A 26,856-nucleotide genomic window follows, 5' to 3' on the forward strand; every position below is an offset into this window, starting at 1 on the left:
TTGCTCTTGTTCAGACCTAAGTCTTAGTAGTTTTTTGAATTATAAAATTTTTTTCAAATTGGAAGAAATTTTCTTTATTAGGGGAAATTGAAATAAAGGGCGGTCGTATTGGGTTTGGCATGCCCCTGAGCCCTTTGGCTGAGAATTTTTGTAACGTTTTACTTTATTTCTTTTATTCAGAATATATATACATGTGTTTTAAATTTTAAATTAAAAAAATTTTTTTTCCCTTTTTTTAAAAGGGCCCTTTAAAAAATTATTTTAAAAAATTTAACCAAAAAGAGATACTGCCTGCATTTTTTTTTTGTAAAACTACGGAGTATATTCGGTTATTTGTATTTCTCTCTTTCGCTCTTAACGTTTTTCGCTCTCGCATCCCAAAAATTGTATATAAAGCATTTTTTATATAACGGTTCCCCCGGGGGAGGGTGTCTTTTCTTAAAATTTTTGAAACTTTTTTTCCCCAAAATGCGAGGGGGAAAGACTGTTAAAAAAATTTTTTGGGTTTTTACAAAAACCAGAAAATCGGGAAATTTAAAAAGGGGGAAAGAGAACGCGGGGGAAACTGTCGTTGGGGAAAAAAGCGACCCAAAAAGTCGGTTTTTTTAATACAATCTTTGTCCGCCCCCCCCGCGAATTTTGCCCCTGCTGGTCCAAATTTCAGGGGGTTTGGGAGTTTTTGGGGCTCCCCCCAAAGGGATCACGTTTCCCCCCCAACGAGTGGACGCGCCCCACGTATCGACATTGGTCGCCCAGGCCCCTTGATCGAATGGGGGGGAAAAAATGAAACCCTTTATGGGAAAAAAACGGGGAAAAACTAGAAAAAAATTTTTCCGGGGCTTTTTCGAAAGAAAATTTCGTCTCCCCCCCCAAACTTTTTTCCCAAACGGGAAAAGGGGGGGGAAAAAACCCCCAAAGTTCCCCCCAGGGGCACTCGCGCCGGGCCCCCAAAAAGGTTTTTTTATTTCTTGGGCCCCCAATTTTTCCGGGGTTGGTGGGGGGGAGAAAAGAATATTTTGGGTTTAAATAAAAGGGGATTAAAAGGGGGGGGCCCAAGTAAAAAGGGGTTTTTCCGAGACTTGTCTTGTTTTTGCTCTTCAAAATAAAAAGACGAAGTAGCTAAAAAATTTTACAGATGCAACAAAAGGTCCGTATTCAATCTTTATTGGTTAAAAAGGGGGTTATAAAAAGTTCGACAGCATGTCGTTCACGGTCGTATGCAACGCATGAAGAAAAGGGGGGGAAACCCGGCAGAGAATCGTTTGAAACGCTACGCGATCGATAAGCTTTCAACCCATCCCTTAACTGGGGCCTGCCCCCATCGACTCCATTAATCTCATTATTAATGGCTTCCCCAGTATTCGCTAAGAGCCACTGCACAAATCCTTGAATACAAAGGGAGATTGACAAATTTTTGGGACGCCATGCGACGGATCACTTTTAAACTTTGGAAACGGGAAAAGGGAAAAAAATCCCATGCCAATCAAAGGGGGGGCCCAAAAGAAAGGGACACAGCGCAGAAGACCCGCGACGACAAGGCCCCAAGGCGTGACAAGGCCGACACAGTATGCAATTCCCTGAAAGAAGAAGGGTCATTGGAAGGGCGGACTCCCTTTTCATTAAAAAAGCAAGGAGCGGGGCGGCGGTTTCGACCCCATCCCCGACGGCGATGTCCAAGGAAATCCTCCCCCTCTCAGTCGATGGCAGCGGGGGGGAGCAAAAAAACGATAATTTTTCTATTTAGCGGCTCCTTTAAATTAAAAATTTAAACAAATTTGAATAATCCGTTTGAAATTTGTCCTTATGGACCTGGTACCCCGGGTTACATTTATATCGGTAAAGAATTACAAAAAATTTTTTGAATTCCCGGTAGAATCGTTGGAGAGGGCGGATTTCGGGTTTGTGGACTAAAAGGGGGGGAAATTCGCAAAAACCCTTTTTACAAAAACCCCCTATTAATGTTTAGGAAAAATTAATTCAAAAATTTAGTTTCAGAGTTTTTTCCTGATGGGTGTTTTTGATATTTTTTTACAGGGAGTTAGTCCAGTTTTTTCTGACTTTGGATTTAATTGTCGGCCCGGGGTTTTTTTACAAAAAAATGATCAAACCCGTTGTTTTTTCCCCCTAGTAACGCGTCCCTTCAATTATTTGCAAAATTGCTTTCAGAAATAGTGTGTGTTATACAGTGCAGATTCCGATTCGATTTTAAAAAATTTGGGTTTAAACCGGTTTTCGGCCCGGGGAAAAAAAAACAAAAAAAAAATGACCGTGTTGAATTTTTAAAAGCGGAAGTTAAAGTAGTCGAGGATAATTTTTGCGCCCGCTTTAATTTTAAAAAAGATATTTTTACGCGTACGCGCTAAAAAAAATTCGCGTGGAAAAACACGAACAAATCCGCGAAATAACGGACGTTTTTTGAAGCGCGGGGGAAAATTTTTAAAAAAAATCCCCACTTTGAAATTGGCGAGAATATTCAGTGCGAAAAAAAAGGAACTTTGCACTGTGCGGGGATTTGGGGTCCCTTGAACGTTTTGAGTATTTAAAAAAAAATCCCCCTTTTCCCCCCGCATCGAGGTGTCCAACAGTTAAGCGAAAAAACGGTTTTTACATTTTCTAGCTTGAGAGCCCGGGTTTTCCCCCCAGAAAAAGGGGGAACCGTCGCATAAAAAATTTTTTTCCCCTTTCGTAACCCCCGACGGACAATTCGAATATTAAAAAATCCTTTCGGCTATTCGGAGGCAAAACCCGGCCCAAAAAATTTAGAAAAGAATAGGGGGATTTTGGGGAAAAACCTTTTTTAAGGGGGGGTTTTTAATTTTTTGGGTTTTTATTGATACATACTAAAAAAAGCATTCCCTTTGGTAAATGAAAATTTAGATTATTGAAAAATGTATATTAAAGCTTAAAAAAAATGGTTTTGGGGGTTCAATCTGGCAAAAAGTAATTTTTTTGCGCAAACAAATCGAATATCTGGGGTATATTTTTTTTATATAACAATTACGGAAAATTTTTTTAAATCGTTAACCGAGGGGAGTGGGAAAAAATTTTCCCCGTCCCCAAAAAAATTTTCCATTGCCAGCGTTTTTTTAGGCCTACCTTTTTGCAAATTTATCCACAATTATGCTCACAAAGCGCGACCGTTTCAGACTTGCTGTAAAAAAAGTCGATTTTTTTTGTTCAGATTTGCATTTTTTGGGGGTTCGAAACAGTCAAGAAAGAATTGGGCCCCGTACCCGGTACTTTACTTGTATAATCCCTCCACGCCTACCAAATTTTCATACGGACGCGAGTGTCAAGGCCCCCGATGCATACTTTTGCAAAAACAGGCCCGAGGGGAAAAAGGGGCCCCCATTTTCCCTATTCCCGTCCGAACAAAAAAATGCGGGAATCTCGATATCATAGGTTTTGAACTAGAAATGCTCCGAATTTGTAAGACCGTCGAACGATTTCAACATCTATTTGTATGGGGGTAATTTTCACAGTCATTACGGATTTCAAAGCATGGGATATGTTATTAATAAAGCAATTTTAAAAAAAGAGAAAACGCGCCTGGACTCTCGCTTTACAAAATTACACTTTTTGTGTTGAGCTCGCCTAGGAAAGCGCCCTGTAGATGCGCTTTCACCCCAAATTTTTTATTTAGAATCATTGCCGGGAGAAAAAGGGAATCGAATTTTGTCAACTTCAGGGTCATCGTTTTTAAAAAAAATCGGGGGACCGAACTGGATTTCCAAAAGCCCTGACAAATTTGAATTTAAAAGACGGTTTAGTATATAGAAAGATTAAAATCGTAGTCGTTTCCCCGGGTACCGGAAACAAGTTTAAATAATATCATTCGAATCTACCACGATGATATAAACACATGGCGGGGTAAAAAAAAAATTTTTTTGGGGAATACATGGAGTTTTTTGGGTTTCCCCAAAACTATGCGAAAAAAAATTCGCATATTTTATTTATCGACAATTGTATAACTTTTTTGAGGAAAATTGGGTCAACAAATCGGTTCAAAGGGGGGAAACTAAAATCGAGTTTTTCCCCAAAAAGGGACCCTTAAAGATATTTTATAATATAGATTTTTTTGGGTCCTCCCCCGGGAAACGGGGAAAAAGGGGTTTTTAAATTTGTGTGTGCCTCTTTGGGGCACGTTTACAAATTTTTACAGGGTTTTTTTTTCCACAAAAAACGACGAATACGGGGGAAAAGTTTTCCATTTTAAATATTTGTTCAACTGTTCGGTAAACCCGCGGCGTTTGGTGTCTAAAAATAGAGGGTCTGTTTTTATATGGGCCCCGAATTTGGAAAATTTTTGGAGACGATAAAAGTAAAAACCCAAAAAAGTCGCCGTGACCTCTCCGTGGGCAAAAGGGAGGGTTTCGAATGATTTTAAATCGATATTTAAAAAGTTTTTAAATTAAGGGTAGATCACCCGAGAATTAAAAAAACGTTTAGAATTTATTCAGTACGCGAAAAATAATACATATGTAAGGCGATCAAAAGGTTTCCTTTGAAACTTCTCCTTGGATATACCACGGGGTCATAAGACAAAGACCTTGGAATCCCATCGAATTTTGCTTAAAATTGATCAAAATACGGTCGAACAAAGAGACATAGCTTACATTATCGCGACAGAGGCGAAAAACAAGTTGAGAGAATCAAAAAACGTTTTTGTGATTCTCATGAAAAAAAAACCAAAACCGTATATAGTCCCAAACCCTTGTTTTTATACGAGATTTACAAGCGAAAATTTGGGGTAAATAAAAATTTAAAACCGAATTACAAAGGCCCATAAAAGATCGCCAAGGTACTTAATAAAAACAGAATGTCATGACCGATTTTCCCCGGATTCAATATAACTCAGAAACCGTAAAATTCAAATTTTTTTTGCCCGATAAGTTGAAATCAGGAGTCAAAACATATTACAATAAAAAAAAGTGTAAATAAAGAATTGTTATAATGTAATTTTATATGTCAAGCGTGTATGTGTTCGCGAGGTTTATATAAGTTGTCACTACTGTGATGATTTTGTAGCGCATCCGCGAGACCTCATTATAAATTTATAATTAATTAGGCTAATCTCCTTGTCCATTTATATCGCATTTATTTAGATATTAAAAAAATAAAAAAACTGCGAAATAATGTACTAATATAATATGTTTTTGTATAGGTGATAATATACCCAAATGTTCTGTACAACATTCGGGTCGAATGTCAAATCAGTACGGCCGAACTGTAAGAAAATTAAATATTGGCGCCGTTTTCGCACCATCGAAATTTTCAAAATTTGCTCCTACCTGGAAGCTCATCCTTACCGGCAAGAATTCGGCAGCCGACCGAGCGCCGATACGGATACGAGACACTCGATCAGAGAAAGCCAAAGAGAAAGAGTTCGCGTTTTGATTGTATTCCGAGTAATTATTGCTCTTGTTCAGACCTAGAGTCTTAGTAGTCTTTGAATTATAAATTCTTGTTCAAAATTGGAAGATTCTCGTGATTAGGGTGAAATTGAAATAAGGACGGTCGTACTGTTCGGCATCGCCCGTGAGCTTCGGCTGAGAATTTTTGTAACGTTTCACTTTATTTCTTTTATATTCAGAATATATATCATGTGTTTAATTTGAAATTAAATATTTGTCTCAATTTAATTTATAACTGCTTTAATAAATAATCTTACAATCCTTCGTTTACTGAGGATTATGACAAAAGGAGGCATCAGCAAAAGTAGCATTTTCCTAAGCAGTTTCTGTATTATTTGCGGAAAGCCATTATTAAGTCTCCCGATTTAACGAGATTTTAGAAACCAGAATTATTTATGATAAAACTATCTGTACTCTACCGCTGTAACCCTTTGATAAAAATGTGATAAGGGCATTTGGTGTTATTCTAATAAGGAAATTTTGACAGTAAATCCATTTTTATATCTGAAATACATAAGAATCCTTTGTTCAACGGTAGGAAGAGTATCATTTCAATTCTATATAATTAATGATTGCTCTGCAATTTGGATATTATGAGAGAAAAGCAACTGGTAATGTTGCCTTTATGGCTGTTTTGAAAGCCTAAAATCCAGATTTTAGTTAATGTAGCCAACGTTTGCAGATACTTAAAAAAAAACTCGATAACGGTCGGCGAATGTATGCCAAAAAATGGATTCAAAAATATATTAGAATGAGATATCAAGTTTCATTTTCATAAAAATAATATTAATCTATCTTTATTCCAATTTTTAAAAATAGCGAGGTTGTCCACAATTACCAGGTGTAATAAATTCCAAAGAACGTAAAATATAGCTAAAGATATACCCCGAATTGCTTTAAAACATAAATCATTTTGATGTGAGCAAATCCTGTTGAATCCATTACGTATTGCTAAATCTGAACCAGAGCTGTGCATTGCATTTTTGGTTTTATTTCTTCATTAGGTAGAATTATATCGCACTTTTTCGAACTTTTTTATAGTAATAGTTTGTCTGTGTATATATTTCTGTATCCGTACTATAACAGAATAGTATATTCGGTTTCTTTTTTTGTAAAGATTCTGAAGGATCTGTTGGAATAATCAATTTTTCGAGTATTTGGTTCAATATCTACATTATTTATAGCAAAAGTGTCAAAATTGGTTAATGCTGGATTATTTACTTAATTACTTTTGTTTTTTGCTCGTTCAAATCGTTTCATACAAGCTTCAGATATTCTCTTATCTTTGTCCGAAAAAACAGAAGGTAAAAAAGCTGGATTATTAGGATATTGGACGTCTGTCCATCATAAAATGCATACTACATAATCTTGAATTTTTGGTGTCTATGCTTGCCATCCTTTCTATAAATAGTAAAGAAAAATACTGAACATTGCAGGTCTTTATTAATTAATTTTTATAATCAATTAATTTTTATAATTAAGAAAATAAATATAGATGTTTTTAAAATCGGCCAACAGAGCCAAAGCACAAAAAATTAATTATTCGGAACTGTATCTCTTGGTTTGAGATCACTAAGTTCCATATAATAAATTAATCTCGAAACTTACATATGGAGAAAATAGGCGCGAAAAATTTCGAGATTAATTTATATATGGAACTTAGTGATCTCAAACCAAGAGATACAGTTCCGAATAATAATTTTTTGTGCTTTGGGCTCTGTTGGCCGATTTAAAAACACTATTTATATTCTTATATTGAGAGCCGATAAAAATATTCTTTCTGATTTTATAAGTAAATTAATTTCTATAATTTCTTTATTTAAATTATTATGTAAAATTAAAAAAAAACAATTTAAAGGCTCAGATTAAATTAAATCTAACTAAGAGATAACTCACTGGTCGTTAGAGCCGTGAGCGATGATAGGCGCTTTACATCGAAATCTTATTTTTCGATATAATTTAATAAAGTGTACTTATAGGTATGAAAAATTTGCTTGAAACATTGCCAAAACTAATATTAAAAAATATTGAAATTAGTTCTTATTTTTTAGAAATAGGTAATTTTCTCGCCTATATTTCTCTAGGGAGGTCAGAGGATATTAGCGGAATTATGATTTCTCAAAAAATAGAATTAATTCCAATATTTTAGAAAGTCTTGGCAATGTTCCAAGCAAATTTTTCATATCTATAAGTGTACTTTAAATTATATCGAAAAATTAAGATTTTAATTTAAAATCCCATAACATTGCGCACGGCTTCTCACGGCCAGTTTATCTCTACAATTAGATTTAAAAAAATACTTAATCTAAACGATTGACAGCCCAAATCCATTTAAAATTTTTTTTTTTTTTTTTTCCCCCCACCTTTTTATTTTTTTGGGAAAAAAAACTTAAACCTTTTTTTTTTAAAAAAATTTTTTTTTTTTTAAAAAAAAAAATTTTTTTTTTTGGGGGAAAGGAAAAAAAAAAAAAAGGGGAAAATTTTTTTTGGGGTTTTTTTAAATTTTTTTTTTTTTTTTTTAAAAAAAAAATAGGGGGAAAAAAAAAAAAAAAAATTAATTTTAAAAGGGGCCCCCCCAAAAAAAAAATTTTTTTTTCTTTTTAAAAAAAAAAAAATTTTTTTTAAAAAAGGGGGTTTAAAAAAAAAAATTTTTTTTAATTTTTGGGTTTTTTTTTAAAAAAAAAATTTTTTTTTAAAATTTTTTAAAAAAAAAAAAAAAAAAATTTTTTTTTAAAAAAAAATTTTTAAAAAAATTTTTTTTTAAAAAAAAAAAAAAAAATTTTTCCTTTTAAAAAAAAATTTTTTTTAAAATTTTAAAAAAGGTTAAAAATTTCTTAAAAATTTTTTTAAAAAAAAAAAAAAAATTTTAAATTAAATTTTAAAAAAATTTTAAAAAAAAAAAAATTTTTTTTCCCCCAATTTTTCTTTTTTAAAGGGGGTTTTTTTTTTTTTAAAAAATAAAAAATTAAATTTTTTTTAAAAAAAAAAAAAATTTTTTTTTTTTTTTTCCCAAAAAAAAAAAATTTTTTAAATTTTTTTTTTTAAAAAAGGGGGTTTTTAAAAAATTTTTTTTTGGGTTTAAAAAATTTTTTTTAAAAAGGTTTTAAAAACCCAAAATTTTTTTTTTTTTTTTTTTTTATTTTTTTAAAAAAAAAGATAAAAAAATTTTTTAATTTTTTAATTTTTGGGGCCCCCGGGGAAAAAAAAAAAAAAACTTTGGTTGTTTTTTTTTTTTTGGGGGGCCCCCTTTTGGGGGGTGTTCGTTTGGGGGCCCAAAGGGCCCTTTGGGTAGGGGGGGTTTTTTTAAAAAACCCCCCTTTCGCACTCAGTGCGCACTAAAGGGGGGGAAAAATTTCCCCCCATTTTTCCCCCGGGTTTTTTAAAAAAAAAAAAAAAAAAGGGAAAAATTTTTTTTGGGGCCCCCCCTTTTTTTTTGGGAAATTTTTTTTTTTTTTTTAACGAGAAAAAAAAAAAAAAATTTTTGGGAAAAAAATTTTTAAAAAAAAAAATTTTTTTTTTTTTTAAAAAAAAAAAAAAATTTTTTTTTTAAAAAAAATTTTTTTTTTTTTTTTTTTTTAAAAAAAAAATTTAAAAATTTTTAAAAAAATTTTAAAAAAAAAAATTTTTTTTTTTCCCCAATTTTTTTTTTTTTAAAAAAAAAAAAAAAATTAAAAAAATTTTTATTTTTTTTTTTTTTAAAAGGGAAATTTTAATTTAATTTTTTAAAAAATTTTCCCCCTTTTTTTTCACCTTTTTTTTTAAAAAAAAAAACCCTTTTTTTAAAAATTCCCCCGGGGGCCCCCTTTTTTTAAAAAAAGCAAAGGGTTTTTTTGAAAAAAAAAAAAAAAAATTTTTTGGTTTTTTAAAAACCCCCCCAAAAAAAAAATTTTTTTAAAAAAAAAAATTTGGGAAATTTTTTTTTTTAAAAAAATTGGAAATTAAAATTTTTTTAAATTTTTTTTTTAAAATTTTAAAAATTTTTTAAATTTTTTTAAAATTTTTTTTTTTTTTGTATTTTTCCTTTTTTTAAAAAAAAATTTTTAAAAAAAAATTTTAAAAACCTTTTTAAAAAAAAAATTTTTAAAAGGGAAAAAAATTTTTTTAAAAAAAAAAAAAAATTTTAAAATTTTTAAAATTTTTAAAAAAAAAATTTTTTTAAAAAAATTTTTTTTTTTTTTGGGGGAAAATTTTTTCCCAAAAAAAAAAAAAAAAAATTTTTTTTTAAATTGCCCTTTTTTTTTTTTTTTTCCTTTTTTTCTTTTTTCCCCCTTTAAAATTTTTTTTTTGGGGGGAAAAAAAATTTTTAAAAAAATTTTTTTTTTTGGGGGGGGGGTTTTTTTTAAAAAAAAAACCCAAAAAATTTTTTTTTAATTTTTTTTTTTTAAATTTTTTTTTGGGGTTTTTTTTTTTTAAAAAAAAAAATTTAAAATTTTTAAAAAAAAATTTTGGGGGGGGTTTTTTTGGGGGGGGGGGGGGAAAAAATTTTTTTTAAAAAAAAAAAAATTTTTTTTTAAAATTTGGTTTCTTTTTAAAAAAAAAATTTTTTCCGGGGGAAAATTTTTTTTTTCCCCCAAAGGGTTTTTTTAAAGGGGGGGTTTTTTTTTAAAAAAAATTTTTGGGGTTTAAAAAAATTTTTTTAAAAAACCCCAGGTTGAATACGAGATAGACAGTGCATCTTGTGTCGCATAGCGGCAAATGAAGGAACTATTACAAGATAATAACAGTTCTGTACGGGATGTGAACAATAGTTTTCTTAACAAGTTTTAGATAAAATTTAGACAGATTTCTGTCTTGAAGTGTTGAATAATTTTGTGTAGTTTTTAATAGTGTAGACAATGTTTTTTTTATAAATCGTAGACAAAATCTAGACAGATTCCTGCTAAAAAATGATGAACAATCTGAACCAGTTTTGTACAGAGTGTGGACAATAGTTTTCTGAACAAGTTTTAGATAAAATTTAGACAGATTTCTGCGGAAAAATTATGGATAATCTGAACCACACACACACACACAGTTTTGAACAAAATGTTTTGTACACAGTAATTTTTTGAACAAGTCTTGGACAAAGTTTAGACGAATTTTATCCAGTGTTAGATGAATTTTTTTATAAAATATTTAATTATAGTCAGTCTGTATATACAGAGAGAAATTTTGCTTAGAATTTACTCTAGTAATTATAGAACAATATTGAAAGAATTTTATAAAAACTCTGACTAATATTTAATAAATAAAAATATTAATTTCTACCCCAATAAGATAAATTAAGTTTCATTAATTTTGCTAAAATTTTAATATTTTAAAACATTAAAAAATTATGCTTCCTTAAGTGTTTTAAATAGAATACATATGTATAAAATTGTAAGGCATATTCGAGAAGCCGTTTCTCGATGTTTTCGGCAAGGTCATCACTTTCGACTTATTTTCGCGACCGCGCGTTCCAGATGGACAAATAAGCGTTTTTGTCTGAATTTCGTTCTTCAATAGGTCGATCGCAAGCGAATCACGATAGGGCACGCACGTGTCACGCGTCGATCATATGATCTATCGGCCGTTGTCGTTACAGATGTACGAATTCGGAGCAGTCTGCCCTGACAGCCCGTCTTGAAAGTTTGAAAAGAGATTAGAGTGGCGGGAATCGCGTATAGTTAAGAAGCGAACGCGTTATTAGACAATTGTTTCAGTTCAGTTTGTAAAATAAATCATTTTAAATACATCTCACGAAACCGTTCACTCTCTTTTCACAGAATCCTACTGCAGATTTACGTTCTCGGCGTAAAATAAATATTTCCCTTCTGTGCACCAAAAATAATTTCGAAGGTTCACGCACAACATATAAAATATTTTTGCTTAGAATTTACCCTGAAAATCATGGTAATTGTAGGACAATAGAAAGAATTTTATAAGAATTCTAATATTTAAAAGATAAAATAAGTTTCATTAATTTTGTTAAAATTTCAATAATTTTAAAACATTAAAAAATTATGATTCTTTAAGTGTTTTAAATAGAATACATATTAAATAGAAAATATTTTTGCTTAGAATTTACCTTGAAAATGATGGCAATTGTAGGACAATAAAAAGAATTTTATAAGAACTCTAATTATTAATAAATAAAAATATTAATATCTACCACACTAAGATATAAAATAAGTTTCTTAAAAGAACAAATTTTGGATAAAGTTTAGACGAATTTTATCCAGTGATGATTTGGACCGAATTTGGCCACAATCTAGACACATTGTCTTTCGACAAAATCTAAATGGACAAAATCTAAGCTGCCTATTCAAGAACTGGACGTTTTGTTTTATGTTGGTTCTGGAATATATTTAGACGTCTATATGTCTAAAATATGTCTATTCAATCAAGTATTTGTTCGGAATACATCTATTATAGTATTTGTCAAGTATGTCGAAACCTCGTCTAGTTGGCCCACTAGGGAATCGTGGACGTTTTTCTTGTAGCTCGGTTTCTTGCACTGGTTTTTAAACGGTCCAATAACGATAAATAATATGCATCTATAATAGTTTTCCATATAGTCGATGAAGATTATTCCTTGCGAATCCCAAAAGATAGTCGTCATAATTGTCCCGGTTGAACGAACGTTCTTCGCTTTCTTTGATGCAGACTCCTCGCTGGCAACTCATTGTTTGGATTGTTCTTTGGTCTCAGGCGTGATGTATTCATGTTTCGTTCACCGTGACGAAACGATGCTTAAAGTCCTGTGGATTCCGTTGAAACAGTTACAAACCGTCCTTGCAACATCTCACACGATTTCGTTTTTGATCAACTGTGAGCAATCGCGGCACCTATCTTGCGGATAGCTTTTTCATTCCCAAATGTTGATGCAAAATATTATGTACCCATTTACTCAAGATGCTCACAGCACTAGTAATCTTACGCACCTTCACTCTTCTGTCATCCATCACCATACCATGGATTTTATCAATGATTTTTGGAATAGTGGCCTCAACAGGGCGTCCAGAATGTTCAGCGTCACTTGTGCTCATACGGCCACTCCGAAAATTGTGAAACCACTTATAAACTATTTTAATCAAAGGTGCAGATTCACAATAAATTTATTAAGTTTCTCTTTGGTCTCCTGACGCGATTTGTTTTTTATATATAAAGTAATAATGTTTAATCATCACACAAAATTCTTTTTCGTTCATTTTTTGATAATCACTCGATTTCCTCGATTCAAACAAACGCCAAACACAAAGAAATAGACCGATCTGACTGAAACTTGGTGTTTTTCCAAGAGATGCTACTAACTGAAAATAATTTACGTACGAAGTGCCATCTCTGACTTTGCATAAACTTTTCAAACCATTCTCGTATATACATATAATAAATATATTTACAGAATGCCTCATTTCATTGACGAGATACTACGAGATATTTATTTTAATCGATTATCCCTAAAAATTTTTTTATTTTTTATTGTACAACAAAATGTTTCAAATAAAAGTTGTTTGATTTGAAGAGGAACAACAAATTGCACTACTGACTTTTTTTCTGAAGTGGGGTCTACAATGACAGCAGGAGTACAGAGTACAAGAGTAAGCAGTACGAAATGGGATTCGCTCATTTCGTCAGGAATAACGAAATGAACAAATCCCATTTCGTACTACTTATTGCTTACTCTTGTACTCTGTACTCCTGCTGCCATTGTAGACCCCGCTTAAAAGACCCTAAGGGCTAAGGGCCCGAGCACAGACTTTTGCATAACGCATAATGCATAAGAAACTCGATTGGTTGAATTTCTTATGCATATACGTTATGCACGTTCATGGACTAATCAAATTTTTTATGCGTTATGTAAAAGTCTGTGTTTGAGCCTTAAGTCACTGCGAGCATTAAAAAATCAATAAATAGACAGTTACTATTGTATATCAGGAAATGTTTATAATTAAGAAAATAATTACAAATTAAAATATTTTACCATACTGAAATAGCAATATTCAATTATTGATTAATTCTTTATTCCTATATTATTAGTAAGAAAACATAGAATGAAAACCTTTTATGTGGTAATTTCTATGTTAATATAGTTCAATTGTATCAACAAAATTATTTCAAAGTTATGTCAAACATTGTATATTATATTCCATTAAGTTTGACATTAAGAAATAAAATAAAAGACATTTCTTGTTTCTTAATTGAATATATTAACTACATTTAATTATATATAAATAAAAAATAAAAGATGTAATGTACCTGTTATTGGATGTTGAGCATTAAGACAACTGAGCCATTCTGTCATACTGATTCTTCTATCATTGTTGATGTCACAGTATCTCGGTAATTTTTTGCCGCATCTCCGAAGCTGTCTATTATTTGCTACCATTGTGCGGAAAGTTTTCCATTCTTTTTTTTCTAAAACCTATAACAATTGTAAATTAACTTTTTTAATCTAATTAGCTTTATTTAAATTTAATTATTGTCTTATTAAACATTTATTTGTTTATTTATTTATTTTTTTCTTTTTATATTTTTTTTATATGGGTAATTTAAAGCTATTATATTCACAATTTTTTCTAGAAAATTAAAAAGGTTAAGAAGGTTAAAAAAATATTATAAAGCAAAAATTTTATGCAGTAAATAGAATATTATATACACTAATATAATTTAATGTTTTTTAGAATCTAAATTATAAAATACTTTAAATTAATGTAAAGATTGTATAAATATATGATAAATATTGAAGTTTAAATAAAAAGTGATATTTTATGTAACTATCTGTCTTAATATGTAACTATTAATAAAAAAATGATTGGTTTCTGTTGAGTATTCTCATATACCTTATTTTTATTCTTATCAAGCATCACAAAATGCCATGTAGCTATCCTTTCTTCCTTAGAAGCTTGCCACTTCGTGGTGGTTTCGTCAGAATCAGTGGATGCTGTCATTTGTTCTTGCATAAGATTCATTAGATCCCGAAGGAATAGTTGTTTTTTTAACTCTGGACATCCTATTAAAATAAATTAAGCTAATATATAATAAATACATGTTGATTATAACAAAAATAAATATATATATTTCTTTATTTATGTAATCTGCATTTTAAGCGTGTTTACATTCACAATCTGTTTGTTTAGTTAAATGTGCACATTCAACTTCATCGAACGGAAGAGTTTTTATGCATGATTATTCGTTATATCTTCTAATATTAATTTAATTAAGTGAATAGTATACAAGTTGTGTAAATAAAGTAATGAGACTGTTTTGAGATGAACTTTTATTTATAATTTAACTCTGTCACCTTCAAAATAGTTTTCTTGGAAAGCCACACTGCGTCTGAGACATTGTTTCCAGTCTTTATAGCAGTGCTGGAACTCAGAAACCTGAATGGCCTTCAGCTAGTCGGTTACAGCCGCTTTTACGTTTTCAGTCGTATCAATGTCCTTTGAGATGTCCTTTGAGATGAGTTTTTAATCTTGGGAAGAGAAAGAAGTCACAGGGACTCAGGTTAGGCAAATACAGAAGTTGGGAAACGACAGGGATGTTTTTCCGTGCCAAAAACTCCGTCCACAACGCTTTCGATTACGGAATTTTGAGCACGGAAAAACATCCCTGTCGTTCTCCAGTCCCTGTATTCGCCTGACCTGAGTCCCTGTGACTTCTTTCTCTTCCCGAGATTGAAAACTCATCTCAAAGGACATTCTTTGATACGACTGAAAACGTAAAAGCGGCTGTAACCGACTAGTTGAAGGCCATTCGGGTTTCTGAGTTCCAGTACTGCTACGAGGGTCACTATTTATATTTCGGGAATAGGAACAAAAACAAATAGTTAAAATAAATTAATGAAAGGCTCGTATAATTTAACAAAATTAAACAAATCATATATAGTAGGCCAACTGAACGAGCAAATAAATAAGGTGTAAAAATTTTTATTAATAGTTAAATAATTAAATTAACATTCCGTTACAGAATCGATATAAATTGTAAACGTTTCGACTGCACTACAGTCTTTATCAATACATAAAAGTTAAATATTAAAATACAAAGTTAAATGTTAAAAATACAAAGTTATAATAGTTAAATATTAAAATATAAAATTGAAACGATTCTTCGCTGTTGACCAATAGATATGCAAGGCGATTGGTCTGAGATGCCAAGTTATGCGACATTTGAGCATGCTACGGATATAATACGCGAATTAAATCAATGTCAGAGAAAATTAAAAAATCTTTCAACTTACATTATCGTTTTAACAAGTCCTTTTCCCCGATATTTCAAGTGTGTGTTGCGAAGTCTGAATACCAAATGTCAAAATAGAGAGCGTGATGTATTTATTTATTACCAATGTTTTTTCTAAATTATGATTCAGCAAATTTTTTAAGTATGTCAAAATAACTACTGTCTAACAATTCGGTGTCTGTATTTAAATTAATTCCATTTTTCTGTTCTTTAATGTGGATCATTTCAGATATTAGTCTTTTATGGTAGTTCTTTTCGTGATCCATAATTTTAATATTGTCCCAGTCAAATGTATGTTGTTCGTTTAGAATGTGTTCTGTGACAACCGAATGTCTAGCAGAGTCTAATTTAATATTATTTTTATGCTCTTTAAGTCTCGTTCCTAACTGTCTTTTTGTCTGTCCGACATATGTGGCGTCACAATCGTTGCAATTCAATTTATAAATAACATTAGAATTCGTGGGGCAATTATTTTTGTCCTTTTGAACTTTTATGAAGTCATTCAATTTTTTAATGCAACGATATCCTACCACTACGTCAGGTCTTCTTATTGCTGAAGCAACTTTCTCAGATATTGATTCTATATATGGTATGACAAAATATTTAATGTTAGTATTAGTATTATTGGTATCTGTTATATTGTTATTATTAGGCTTGTTAAATTTCTTAGTTGAGAGATTTTTTAATCTGCGTTTTATTTCTGTGAAAATTAGATCAAGAGGATAACCGTTGGATAGCAAAATGTTAATAGCTTTCTCTATATTTTTTTTTTGTGAAATTGCGGATGTGATAGTAATAAAGCTCTATCTACCAAGTTATAAATTGTTCCTATTTTATGACAAGTCGGATGATTTGAAAAAAATGAAAGTAATCTACCTGAGAATGTCTTTTTGTGATACCAATCTAATCTATCAGGGAAAACAATACAAGATACCGACATAATAGTTTCATTGGACGTTGTTTCATTATTTACTAATGTTTCCGTAGATCTTGCATTAAACGGTATCAATAATAGGTGGCATTTTATAGAGTCACACACAAAGATTCCCAAAAATGAATTCATAGGTATGATAAAATTTATACTAACTTCTACATTTTTCACTTTTAATAACATAACTTACAAACAAATTTATGGGACTCCTATGGGTTCCCCACTTTCTCCGATCATTGCCGATATAGTCATGCAGGACTTGGAAACATTGGTAATTAGTAATTTAAATTGCGAAATGACTTTCTATTTCCGTTATGTAGACGACATTATTTTATGCACTTCCGCTGACAATATTACATATGTTTTGAACGAATTCAACAATTATAACGATAGACTACAATTTACATTGGAAAAAGAGGATAATCGTTGTATAAGCTTTTTAGACATAATGATCAAAGTAATAGATAATAAAATTTATTTAGATTGGTATCACAAAAAGACATTCTCAGGTAGATTACTTTCATTTTTTTCAAATCATCCGACTTGTCATAAAATAGGAACAATTTATAACTTGGTAGATAGAGCTTTATTACTATCACATCCGCAATTTCACAAAAAAAATATAGAGAAAGCTATTAACATTTTGCTATCCAACGGTTATCCTCTTGATCTAATTTTCACAGAAATAAAACGCAGATTAAAAAATCTCTCAACTAAGAAATTTAACAAGCCTAATAATAACAATATAACAGATACCAATAATACTAATACTAACATTAAATATTTTGTCATACCATATATAGAATCAATATCTGAGAAAGTTGCTTCAGCAATAAGAAGACCTGACGTAGTGGTAGGATATCGTTGCATTAAAAAATTGAATGACTTCATAAAAGTTCAAAAGGACAAAAATAATTGCCCCACGAATTCTAATGTTATTTATAAATTGAATTGCAACGATTGTGACGCCACATATGTCGGACAGACAAAAAGACAGTTAGGAACGAGACTTAAAGAACATAAAAATAATATTAAATTAGACTCTGCTAGACATTCGGTTGTCACAGAACACATTCTAAACGAACAACATACATTTGACTGGGACAATATTAAAATTATGGATCACGAAAAGAACTACCATAAAAGATTAATATCTGAAATGATCCACATTAAAGAACAGAAAAATGGAATTAATTTAAATACAGACACCGAATTGTTAGACAGTAGTTATTTTGACATACTTAAAAAATTTGCTGAATCATAATTTAGAAAAAACATTGGTAATAAATAAATACATCACGCTCTCTATTTTGACATTTGGTATTCAGACTTCGCAACACACACTTGAAATATCGGGGAAAAGGACTTGTTAAAACGATAATGTAAGTTGAAAGATTTTTTAATTTTCTCTGACATTGATTTAATTCGCGTATTATATCCGTAGCATGCTCAAATGTCGCATAACTTGGCATCTCAGACCAATCGCCTTGCATATCTATTGGTCAACAGCGAAGAATCGTTTCAATTTTATATTTTAATATTTAACTAACTTTGTATTTTTAACATTTAACTTTGTATTTTAATATTTAACTTTTATGTATTGATAAAGACTGTAGTGCAGTCGAAACGTTTACAATTTATATCGATTCTGTAACGGAATGTTAATTTAATTATTTAACTATTAATAAAAATTTTTACACCTTATTTATTTGCTCGTTCAGTTGGCCTACTATATATGATTTGTTTAATTTTGTTAAATTATACGAGCCTTTCATTAATTAATTTTAATAAACGCTGGCCTTATAATGCGTGGGACTAATTACCCGTTTAAATACCATCGTTTTAATTCTAGTTTTATTTATAACTATTTTGGTCTAGAAACGTTAAAACATTTTAAATCTTGGCTAAATTTTAATTATGCGATAATTAAAGCAATGTCGAAGTTGAAATTTTTAAGGGAATGTAAGAGATATTGTTTGTTTCCCAACCATTTGCGTAATTTCTGTAACAATAAATTTGTTTTCCACCACTATAAATAAAAAAATAGGATGCGTGGTTTGTTGCATAATATCAGAACTGAAATTCTTAACATAGAGATATTTGATTTATATAGAACTTTAAACTCACTTAATAAAAAACGGTCAAGGCAATTCCAAATTCTCCAAAATCTTTTACCATCTTATATCTGGCAGGAGATTTTAAATCACCATTGCAACTCCTTTTCTTTGTTCAACCAAAAATTATATCTCATACACAATAAAAAATTCCTATGGCTACGTAAATCGCATGAAACAGAGTACATTAAAAATATTGATCCTATCGAATTGAAAACAATATCATCGACAAATATTGTTGATAACACTGTTTCTGCCAACAGTTTTCGTTGTGCTACACATAACCCTTTACAACAAACTAACCAGAAATGGTTTATTAATTTAACTGATAAAAAAATTCCCCCCAATGTAACCAATCTATTACAATTGGGAGGTGAATTTAGTCTCCCAGTTAACTTAAATAAAAAAGTAGCTATACACGAATTCATCAAAGATATAGAAAGCAATTCTAATGGGATCAGAAATCTTACTTCGATTCGTAATGCTGCCATTCCACAATTTTCATTATTTTTAAACAATAACGACAAAAAAACGGACATACAAGAAAAATTATTTCACATGCATAAAGACACAATTAAATTCTGCAATCAAAATCCTAATATTTTATTTACTAGAGCAGATAAAGGCAGCATTACAGTCGCACTAGAAAAAGAATTTTATATAAAAAAAGTTGAGAGTCTCCTAGAAGACGATTCTACGTATACCATAGTTAAAAACAATCCATCAACAAAAATAGAAAAAGAACTCAATATTTGTTTAAAAAAATGGTTGAAAAAAGACTTCATCAACAAAAAAGAATATTATTATTTATTTTCAAGCGACTCTCTTCTTCCTAAAGCCTATGGGCTCCCCAAGATCCACAAGGAAAATATTCCTTTTAGATTAATAGTTTCCTCAATAAATACTTCTCTATATAATATTGCTTCTTTCTTTCATAAAATTTTAAAAGATAGCCTTCCTAGAGCGGACAGTTTTGTAAATAACAGTTTTGATATATGCAACATTCTATCAGGGAAAACAATACAAGATACCGACATAATAGTTTCATTGGACGTTGTTTCATTATTTACTAATGTTTCCGTAGATCTTGCATTAAACGGTATCAATAATAGGTGGCATTTTATAGAGTCACACACAAAGATTCCCAAAAATGAATTCATAGGTATGATAAAATTTATACTAACTTCTACATTTTTCACTTTTAATAACATAACTTACAAACAAATTTATGGGACTCCTATGGGTTCCCCACTTTCTCCGATCATTGCCGATATAGTCATGCAGGACTTGGAAACATTGGTAATTAGTAATTTAAATTGCGAAATGACTTTCTATTTCCGTTATGTAGACGACATTATTTTATGCACTTCCGCTGACAATATTACATATGTTTTGAACGAATTCAACAATTATAACGATAGACTACAATTTACATTGGAAAAAGAGGATAATCGTTGTATAAGCTTTTCAGACATAATGATCAAAGTAATAGATAATAAAATTTATTTAGATTGGTATCACAAAAAGACATTCTCAGGTAGATTACTTTCATTTTTTTCAAATCATCCGACTTGTCATAAAATAGGAACAATTTATAACTTGGTAGATAGAGCTTTATTACTATCACATCCGCAATTTCACAAAAAAAATATAGAGAAAGCTATTAACATTTTGCTATCCAACGGTTATCCTCTTGATCTAATTTTCACAGAAATAAAACGCAGATTAAAAAATCTCTCAACTAAGAAATTTAACAAGCCTAATAATAACAATATAACAGATACCAATAATACTAATACTAACATTAAATATTTTGTCATACCATATATAGAATCAATATCTGAGAAAGTTGCTTCAGCAATAAGAAGACCTGACGTAGTGGTAGGATATCGTTGCATTAAAAAATTGAATGACTTCATAAAAGTTCAAAAGGACAAAAATAATTGCCCCACGAATTCTAATGTTATTTATAAATTGAATTGCAACGATTGTGACGCCACATATGTCGGACAGACAAAAAAACAGTTAGGAACGAGACTTAAAGAGCATAAAAATAATATTAAATTAGACTCTGCTAGACATTCGGTTGTCACAGAACACATTCTAAACGAACAACATACATTTGACTGGGACAATATTAAAATTATGGATCACGAAAAGAACTACCATAAAAGACTAATATCTGAAATGATCCACATTAAAGAACAGAAAAATGGAATTAATTTAAATACAGACACCGAATTGTTAGACAGTAGTTATTTTGACATACTTAAAAAATTTGCTGAATCATAATTTAGAAAAAACATTGGTAATAAATAAATACATCACGCTCTCTATTTTGACATTTGGTATTCAGACTTCGCAACACACACTTGAAATATCGGGGAAAAGGACTTGTTAAAACGATAATGTAAGTTGAAAGATTTTTTAATTTTCTCTAACATTGATTTAATTCGCGTATTATATCCGTAGCATGCTCAAATGTCGCATAACTTGGCATCTCAGACCAATCGCCTTGCATATCTATTGGTCAACAGCAAAGAATCGTTTCAATTTTATATTTTAATATTTAACTAACTTTGTATTTTTAACATTTAACTTTGTATTTTAATATTTAACTTTTATGTATTGATAAAGACTGTAGTGCAGTCGAAACGTTTACAATTTATATCGATTCTGTAACGGAATGTTAATTTAATTATTTAACTATTAATAAAAATTTTTACACCTTATTTATTTGCTCGTTCAGTTGGCCTACTATATATGATTTGTTTAACAAATAGTTAAGCTGCAAATATATTTTTATTGTTTTTCAAAGTACTCGCCACGATGATCGATACACTTTTGCATGCGCTTAAACCAATTTTCAAAGCATTTATTCCATTCCGAATGAGGTATCTCCAAAACATGATTTTTGAACGCTTCAATAGCTTCTTCGGGCGATGAAAATCGTTGACCACGCAGTTTATTCTTCACGGATGGGAACAAAAAGAAATCATTGGGTGCCAAATCAGGGCTGTACGGCGGATGACCCATCAATTCGATGTTTTGAGTGCTCAAATAGTCTCTTGTTTGAGCCGATGTGTGAGAGCTCGCATTGTCATGATGAAGAACAATCCGACGTCTCTTGTTTGTTTTCCTTATTTCACCGAAGATTTCTGGCAAACAGATGGTTGTGTACCACTCAGAATTTACTGTTCTACGATCTTCTAGAGGCACTGTTGCAATATGACCAGTTTTTCCGAAGAAACAGGCCACCATTTTCTTTGAAGTGCTTCGTGCGCGAACAACTTTTGTTGGATTTGGTTCATTCTTGGAACACCCATACAGTCGACTGCTGCTTACTTTCGGGCTCATACGAATATATCCATGATTCGTCACCTGTCACGATTTTATAAACGTCTTTTGAAGCACCGCGATTGTATTTCTTAAGCATTTCTTTGCACCAATCGACACGAGCCTTTTTTTGAGCGATTGTCAAATTATGTGGGATCCAACGCGAACATAACTTTCGCACAGCTAAGTGTTCATGTAAAATCGCATATATGCTGGTGGAACTAATGCTTAGGGATGCCTCAATCTCACAATAGGTTACATGACGATCTTGCTTAATCATTTCGTGCACAGCATCGATGTTTTCTGGCACTACAGTCGATTTTGGACGACCTTCACGAAACTCGTCGGACAGCAAACTACGACCACGATTGAATTCACTATACCAGCGATACACAGTGGTTTTTGATGGAGCTTCATCGCCAAAAGTCAAATTAAGTTGATTGACGCACTCTTGTTGTGATAATCCACGTCGAAAGTCGTAAAAAATCATCGCACGAAAATGTTCACGATTCAGTTCCATTTTTTGCCGAGACGAAACTTTCAACTAAATATAAAATAAACAAATAGCGTCCGTATGACAAAATGTTCTGAGTACGTATATCGTCAAAAATGTCAAACTTTACGATGGAACCGTCAGATGGACTCACATGACATCAGTGTTGCCAATTCCCGAAATATAAATAGTGACCCTAGTATAAAGACTGGAAACAATGTGTCAGGCGCAGTGTGACTTCCCAAGAGAACTATTTTAAAGGAGACAGAGTTAAATTGTAGTTAAATTATAAATAAAAGTTTATCTCAAAACAGTCTCATTACTTTATTTAAACACCTTGTATGAATAATATCAAATAAATATATGTATTTATATAATGATTGATGGGCGGGTTTAACATCCTTTGTTTGTTTTCTATTTTATTTATAAAATAATTAAAAATTGTCAAAAATTATCTTTAATTACCTTTTATAGGTCTGCTGGGAGTCGGGACTGGATTGCAATTTGGCGTGCGATTCTGCGAAGATGTTCCTGGTATCGGTTTACCCGTATCTTGAAGTACACACCAGCAATAACCGGAATAGCATTGAACTCGATGATATCTTCCATCAGACGTGCACAATGGTACGTAATATTTTTCTTGCGAATTATGCTTTTGATCTTCTATTGCTGAATTTCTATCTGACATACAGTCATTTGCTGCAAAAAATTAATAAATAATACTTAATAATAAACTGAAATTTATAAATCTAAATTAGAAATACAAATACAAATGTGTCTCTTATAGTGGCCTGCATTTGAACAAGATACATTTCGACATCGTTCATTTGGACATGATCAATTGAATACTATCAATTGGATACCATTCATTTAGACACCATTGATTTAGGCACTGTTTATTTCGAAACAAAAATGTGCGACTTATGCAATTGGACATTTTTATTAAATTATCTAGAATAATTTGTTAGAAATAGTTTTTATATAGTTTATATAGTTTTTATATTACAAGCATTGAAGAACTATATTTGAGATGTGTGCGCCTGCGCGAAGCATATGTGACGATTGCAGAAATAACTGTGATGGTGTTAGTTGTTCTTTTGCTTAGTTCTTTTCCCGTCCGCGTTCGTTTCCGTCTCTCACTTCTGTTTTGTCTGTCGGACCGACAAGTATTACGCACATTATATCACAATAAATCTACGTAATCTTTACCACGGCCTTGTCTTTATTAGCAACCTTTAACATAATTTCATTATATTAAATTATATTAGTGTAGATAAAATTTGGTTTATAGAGTTAGCATATATAGAACTTAAGCAATAAGTGAAAAAAAACTTATAATCAAAAATATTTTTATATCCTGGAAGAAAAATTTGAATATTGGCGCCTTTATATTTCTGGAATTTTGCTCCCACTTAGGGATTCAGCCCCTTCCGAGGGCCGATTTGGCAGCCCGATTACCGTTACGAAGCGGGGCATTTGCTCGGAGAGAGTTTGAGAGGGAGTTTGCGTATTAATTTGTCGAGTGACTAACGCTCTTGTTCAAGTCTAGTGCTTTTGTACCGTAGCTATTATGGTCGAATCAAAAGGTTCTTGTAGCCTTTTTCATAATTTGTAAAATAGCTTGGTTTGTCAAAATAACCATTAGTAATCGGACCAAAAATTGAGAGGCTATAGCGCAGTTTTCATTGACGCCAGAAATTAGCGTCAAACGGAGATCACGTGACTAAATTTGTCGCTTGTCTAATGGAGGGAGAAGTAGTGGCAAAATATGCGCGTCGTGAACCGCCGATAAAATTGCAAATATAATGGCTTAAGCGGGGAGCACACACTCTTGCATAAGCGCATAAGCATATGCAGAAGAAATTCGATTGATTGAATTTCTTATGCATACTCGTACGTTTATAGACCAATCAAGATTCTCATGTTTACGCTTATGCGCCAAAAGTGTGTGCTCACCGCTTTACAGGCAGAAATATTGTGCATGGATGACAGAATGTGCGAGGCAGGTGAATTATATAATGTTCAAAAAGAACAACTCTTTCTTCTTCTCCGTTCATTGTTAATTACAATTATTGTTGAATTCGTGGCACGCTGAAAAAACTGAAACGGTCTGAACTCTGTTCCCCACTATATTTTCTTGACGCCGAATCTAGAGAAAGTCTAATGATTTTAATTTGACGCTGGTTTCTAGCGTCCATGAAATTGCATCCTTATCGCGCTGACTTAGCATCGCTCGCAAGATACGGCTTTAATGTCTGTGTAATAAATATTGTCCCTTTATCTTATAATATTAAATATATAATATATTCCTATTAAACAAATATCGAGCGATCTTATTTTTGTTCCTTACAACAATCAGAAGTAGGATGGTAATCCATTTCCCTCGCAAAGTACACGAAGGTCGCGGGTATTAGTATTTCTCTCTCTCTCTCTCTCTCTCTCTCTCTCTCTCTGTCGTACCCAAGCACGCTCCCGCATACCAGAGCTCCTACACTTGCAGTTTTTCTATATAGATATACACGTGATAATTGGGTGTTCGAATCTTGCCTTTACCGTATGTGTGTTATCCAGGCGTTAACGTGAGTGCAAAATCAGCATCAGGTAAAAAATACCCAATATACACGCTGATTATAAGTTATATGGTCGGGACAAGATCTCAAAAAATTGAAAATTTGAGGGTAGAAAGAAAACGTCTGGGAGCAATGACGCTTGAGGAGCTGTGTCAAGAAGCCGCCCGTCATCAGCTGCAAACCACATTGGAGCCGTCCCGTATGATCGACGCCATCCTGGATCATTTGGATCAGTTGGCCTCGACGCAGGAGTTACCGCTGTCGGGACAGCGTTCGCGCACAGCTGGCGGACGCACGCAAGCGTCAGCCGATTTAATCGAGATGACCGATCCACCGACGGGACAACGTTCGCGCACAATAAGCGGGCGCGCTTAAATGCCAACTGATCAAATCGAGAGGGACGCGCAACCGATCGTCTTAGGTGCCATGGACCGAGTTGTCGAGACACTGCATCTCTTCATGGACCAACAGAGACAACTAATGGAAGAGTTTCGCACGTTTTCTCGAAGAGAAACCTCAATACCCAGCGAACCATCCCGGGAGCGAGAAAGAAAAAAATCGGAGGAACCGTTACGTTCGCCGACGGTCAGCATATTGTCGCCGGCACAAGCGGTGTCGTTGCTGGCACCACAGATCCCGGAATTTGGTGGCACTGACGAGGAGAATATCCAAGTCTGGATGCAGAGCGGACAGAGTAGCTCAAGTACACCGAACACCCTCAGACGTCGTATTATTAGCCGCTTCGAGTAAGCTGACTAAACTAGCTAAGCAGTGGTACAAGATGCAGCAAGGGACCGTACTCAAATTCTGGACTGAACTGAAGAAAGCTTTAATTAAAATATTTGATAAATGCGTGTCGTTTACAGCAGCGATGCAACGCATTGAAACAAGAAGATGAAATTCATCCAAAGAATCTTTTGATCGGTATGTAATTGATAAACTTGCTCTGATCCATCAGCTAAACCTACCTCCAGCTGACTCCATTAATCTAATAATTAACGGCATCTCGCCACATTCGTTACGAGCCATTGCGCTTATCATTAAATACCAAAGAGGTAGACGAATTCTTAGATCAACATCTTTGTTGAATTTATAAAATTGTTAGTTTAGATTTTACACTGGTATCAGAAAACAGAAGCAGTTATAATTTATTCTTTTGTTGTTCATCTAATCTGATAATTTTATAAATTCAACAAAGATGTTAATAGTATAAGCGATAATTGAATAAATAGAGATTTGCGAGTTAATTGTTTTAGTCAACGATACAAAAGAAACATGTTTTAAACAAATTATTGAGACTTAATGTTAAATTTAGTAGTTATTAATCAACATTTTAATGTATTGAAAAAGACTGCCGTGCAGTTGAAACGTATATGTAAAGTATTTTTGATTAAATTTTAAGGTTCAATAAATATTTTAACAATTTAACAATTTAACATCTTAATCATTGTTGCTCGTTTAAGTTGGCTTTTGTTTATTTATTATTCCTTTTATATATTATATTTATACGAGCTTAGTGGTATCAAATTATATATATCTTTATATTTAAAATTTGTTTTTTTATATTATTTTATAATTTATTTCATCTAACTTTCTGCAATTATTGCAAGAAGAAAGAACACTGGAAGGCGGACTGTCTGTCGTTGAAGAGGAAAGAACACGCGACAGCGTCGACTACATCACCAACGGCGACGTCCAAGGCGGCCTCGCCCTCTCAGTCAACAGCGGCAAGCGGTGGCAGAAAACGATAAGTTATATTTTGCGATTATATTTTGCTATTTGCTCGACGTATGCCTCT

General features: G+C 32.0%; 1 protein-coding gene across 1 annotated transcript in view; it reads right to left on the reverse strand.

The window, feature by feature from the left end:
* The window catches only part of LOC114929497 (SPARC-related modular calcium-binding protein 2-like), a 45,336-nt gene extending 22,028 nt beyond the window's left edge, over window positions 1-23,308 (reverse strand). Inside the window, exons 1-4 of the mRNA XM_085480292.1 lie at window positions 23,299-23,308; window positions 22,954-23,187; window positions 14,216-14,385; window positions 13,632-13,797 (exon numbers count right to left, since the gene is read on the reverse strand). Coding sequence (XP_085336418.1) covers window positions 13,632-13,797; window positions 14,216-14,385; window positions 22,954-23,187; window positions 23,299-23,308 — 580 coding nt within the window. The remainder of the gene's footprint in view (window positions 1-13,631; window positions 13,798-14,215; window positions 14,386-22,953; window positions 23,188-23,298) is intronic.
* Window positions 23,309-26,856: the final 3,548 nt, after the last annotated feature.

Source organism: Nylanderia fulva, unplaced genomic scaffold (genome assembly GCF_048542155.1).
Source record: "Nylanderia fulva isolate GAGA-0341 unplaced genomic scaffold, ASM4854215v1 Scaffold141, whole genome shotgun sequence".
NCBI classification, from domain to species: Eukaryota; Metazoa; Arthropoda; class Insecta; order Hymenoptera; family Formicidae; genus Nylanderia; species Nylanderia fulva.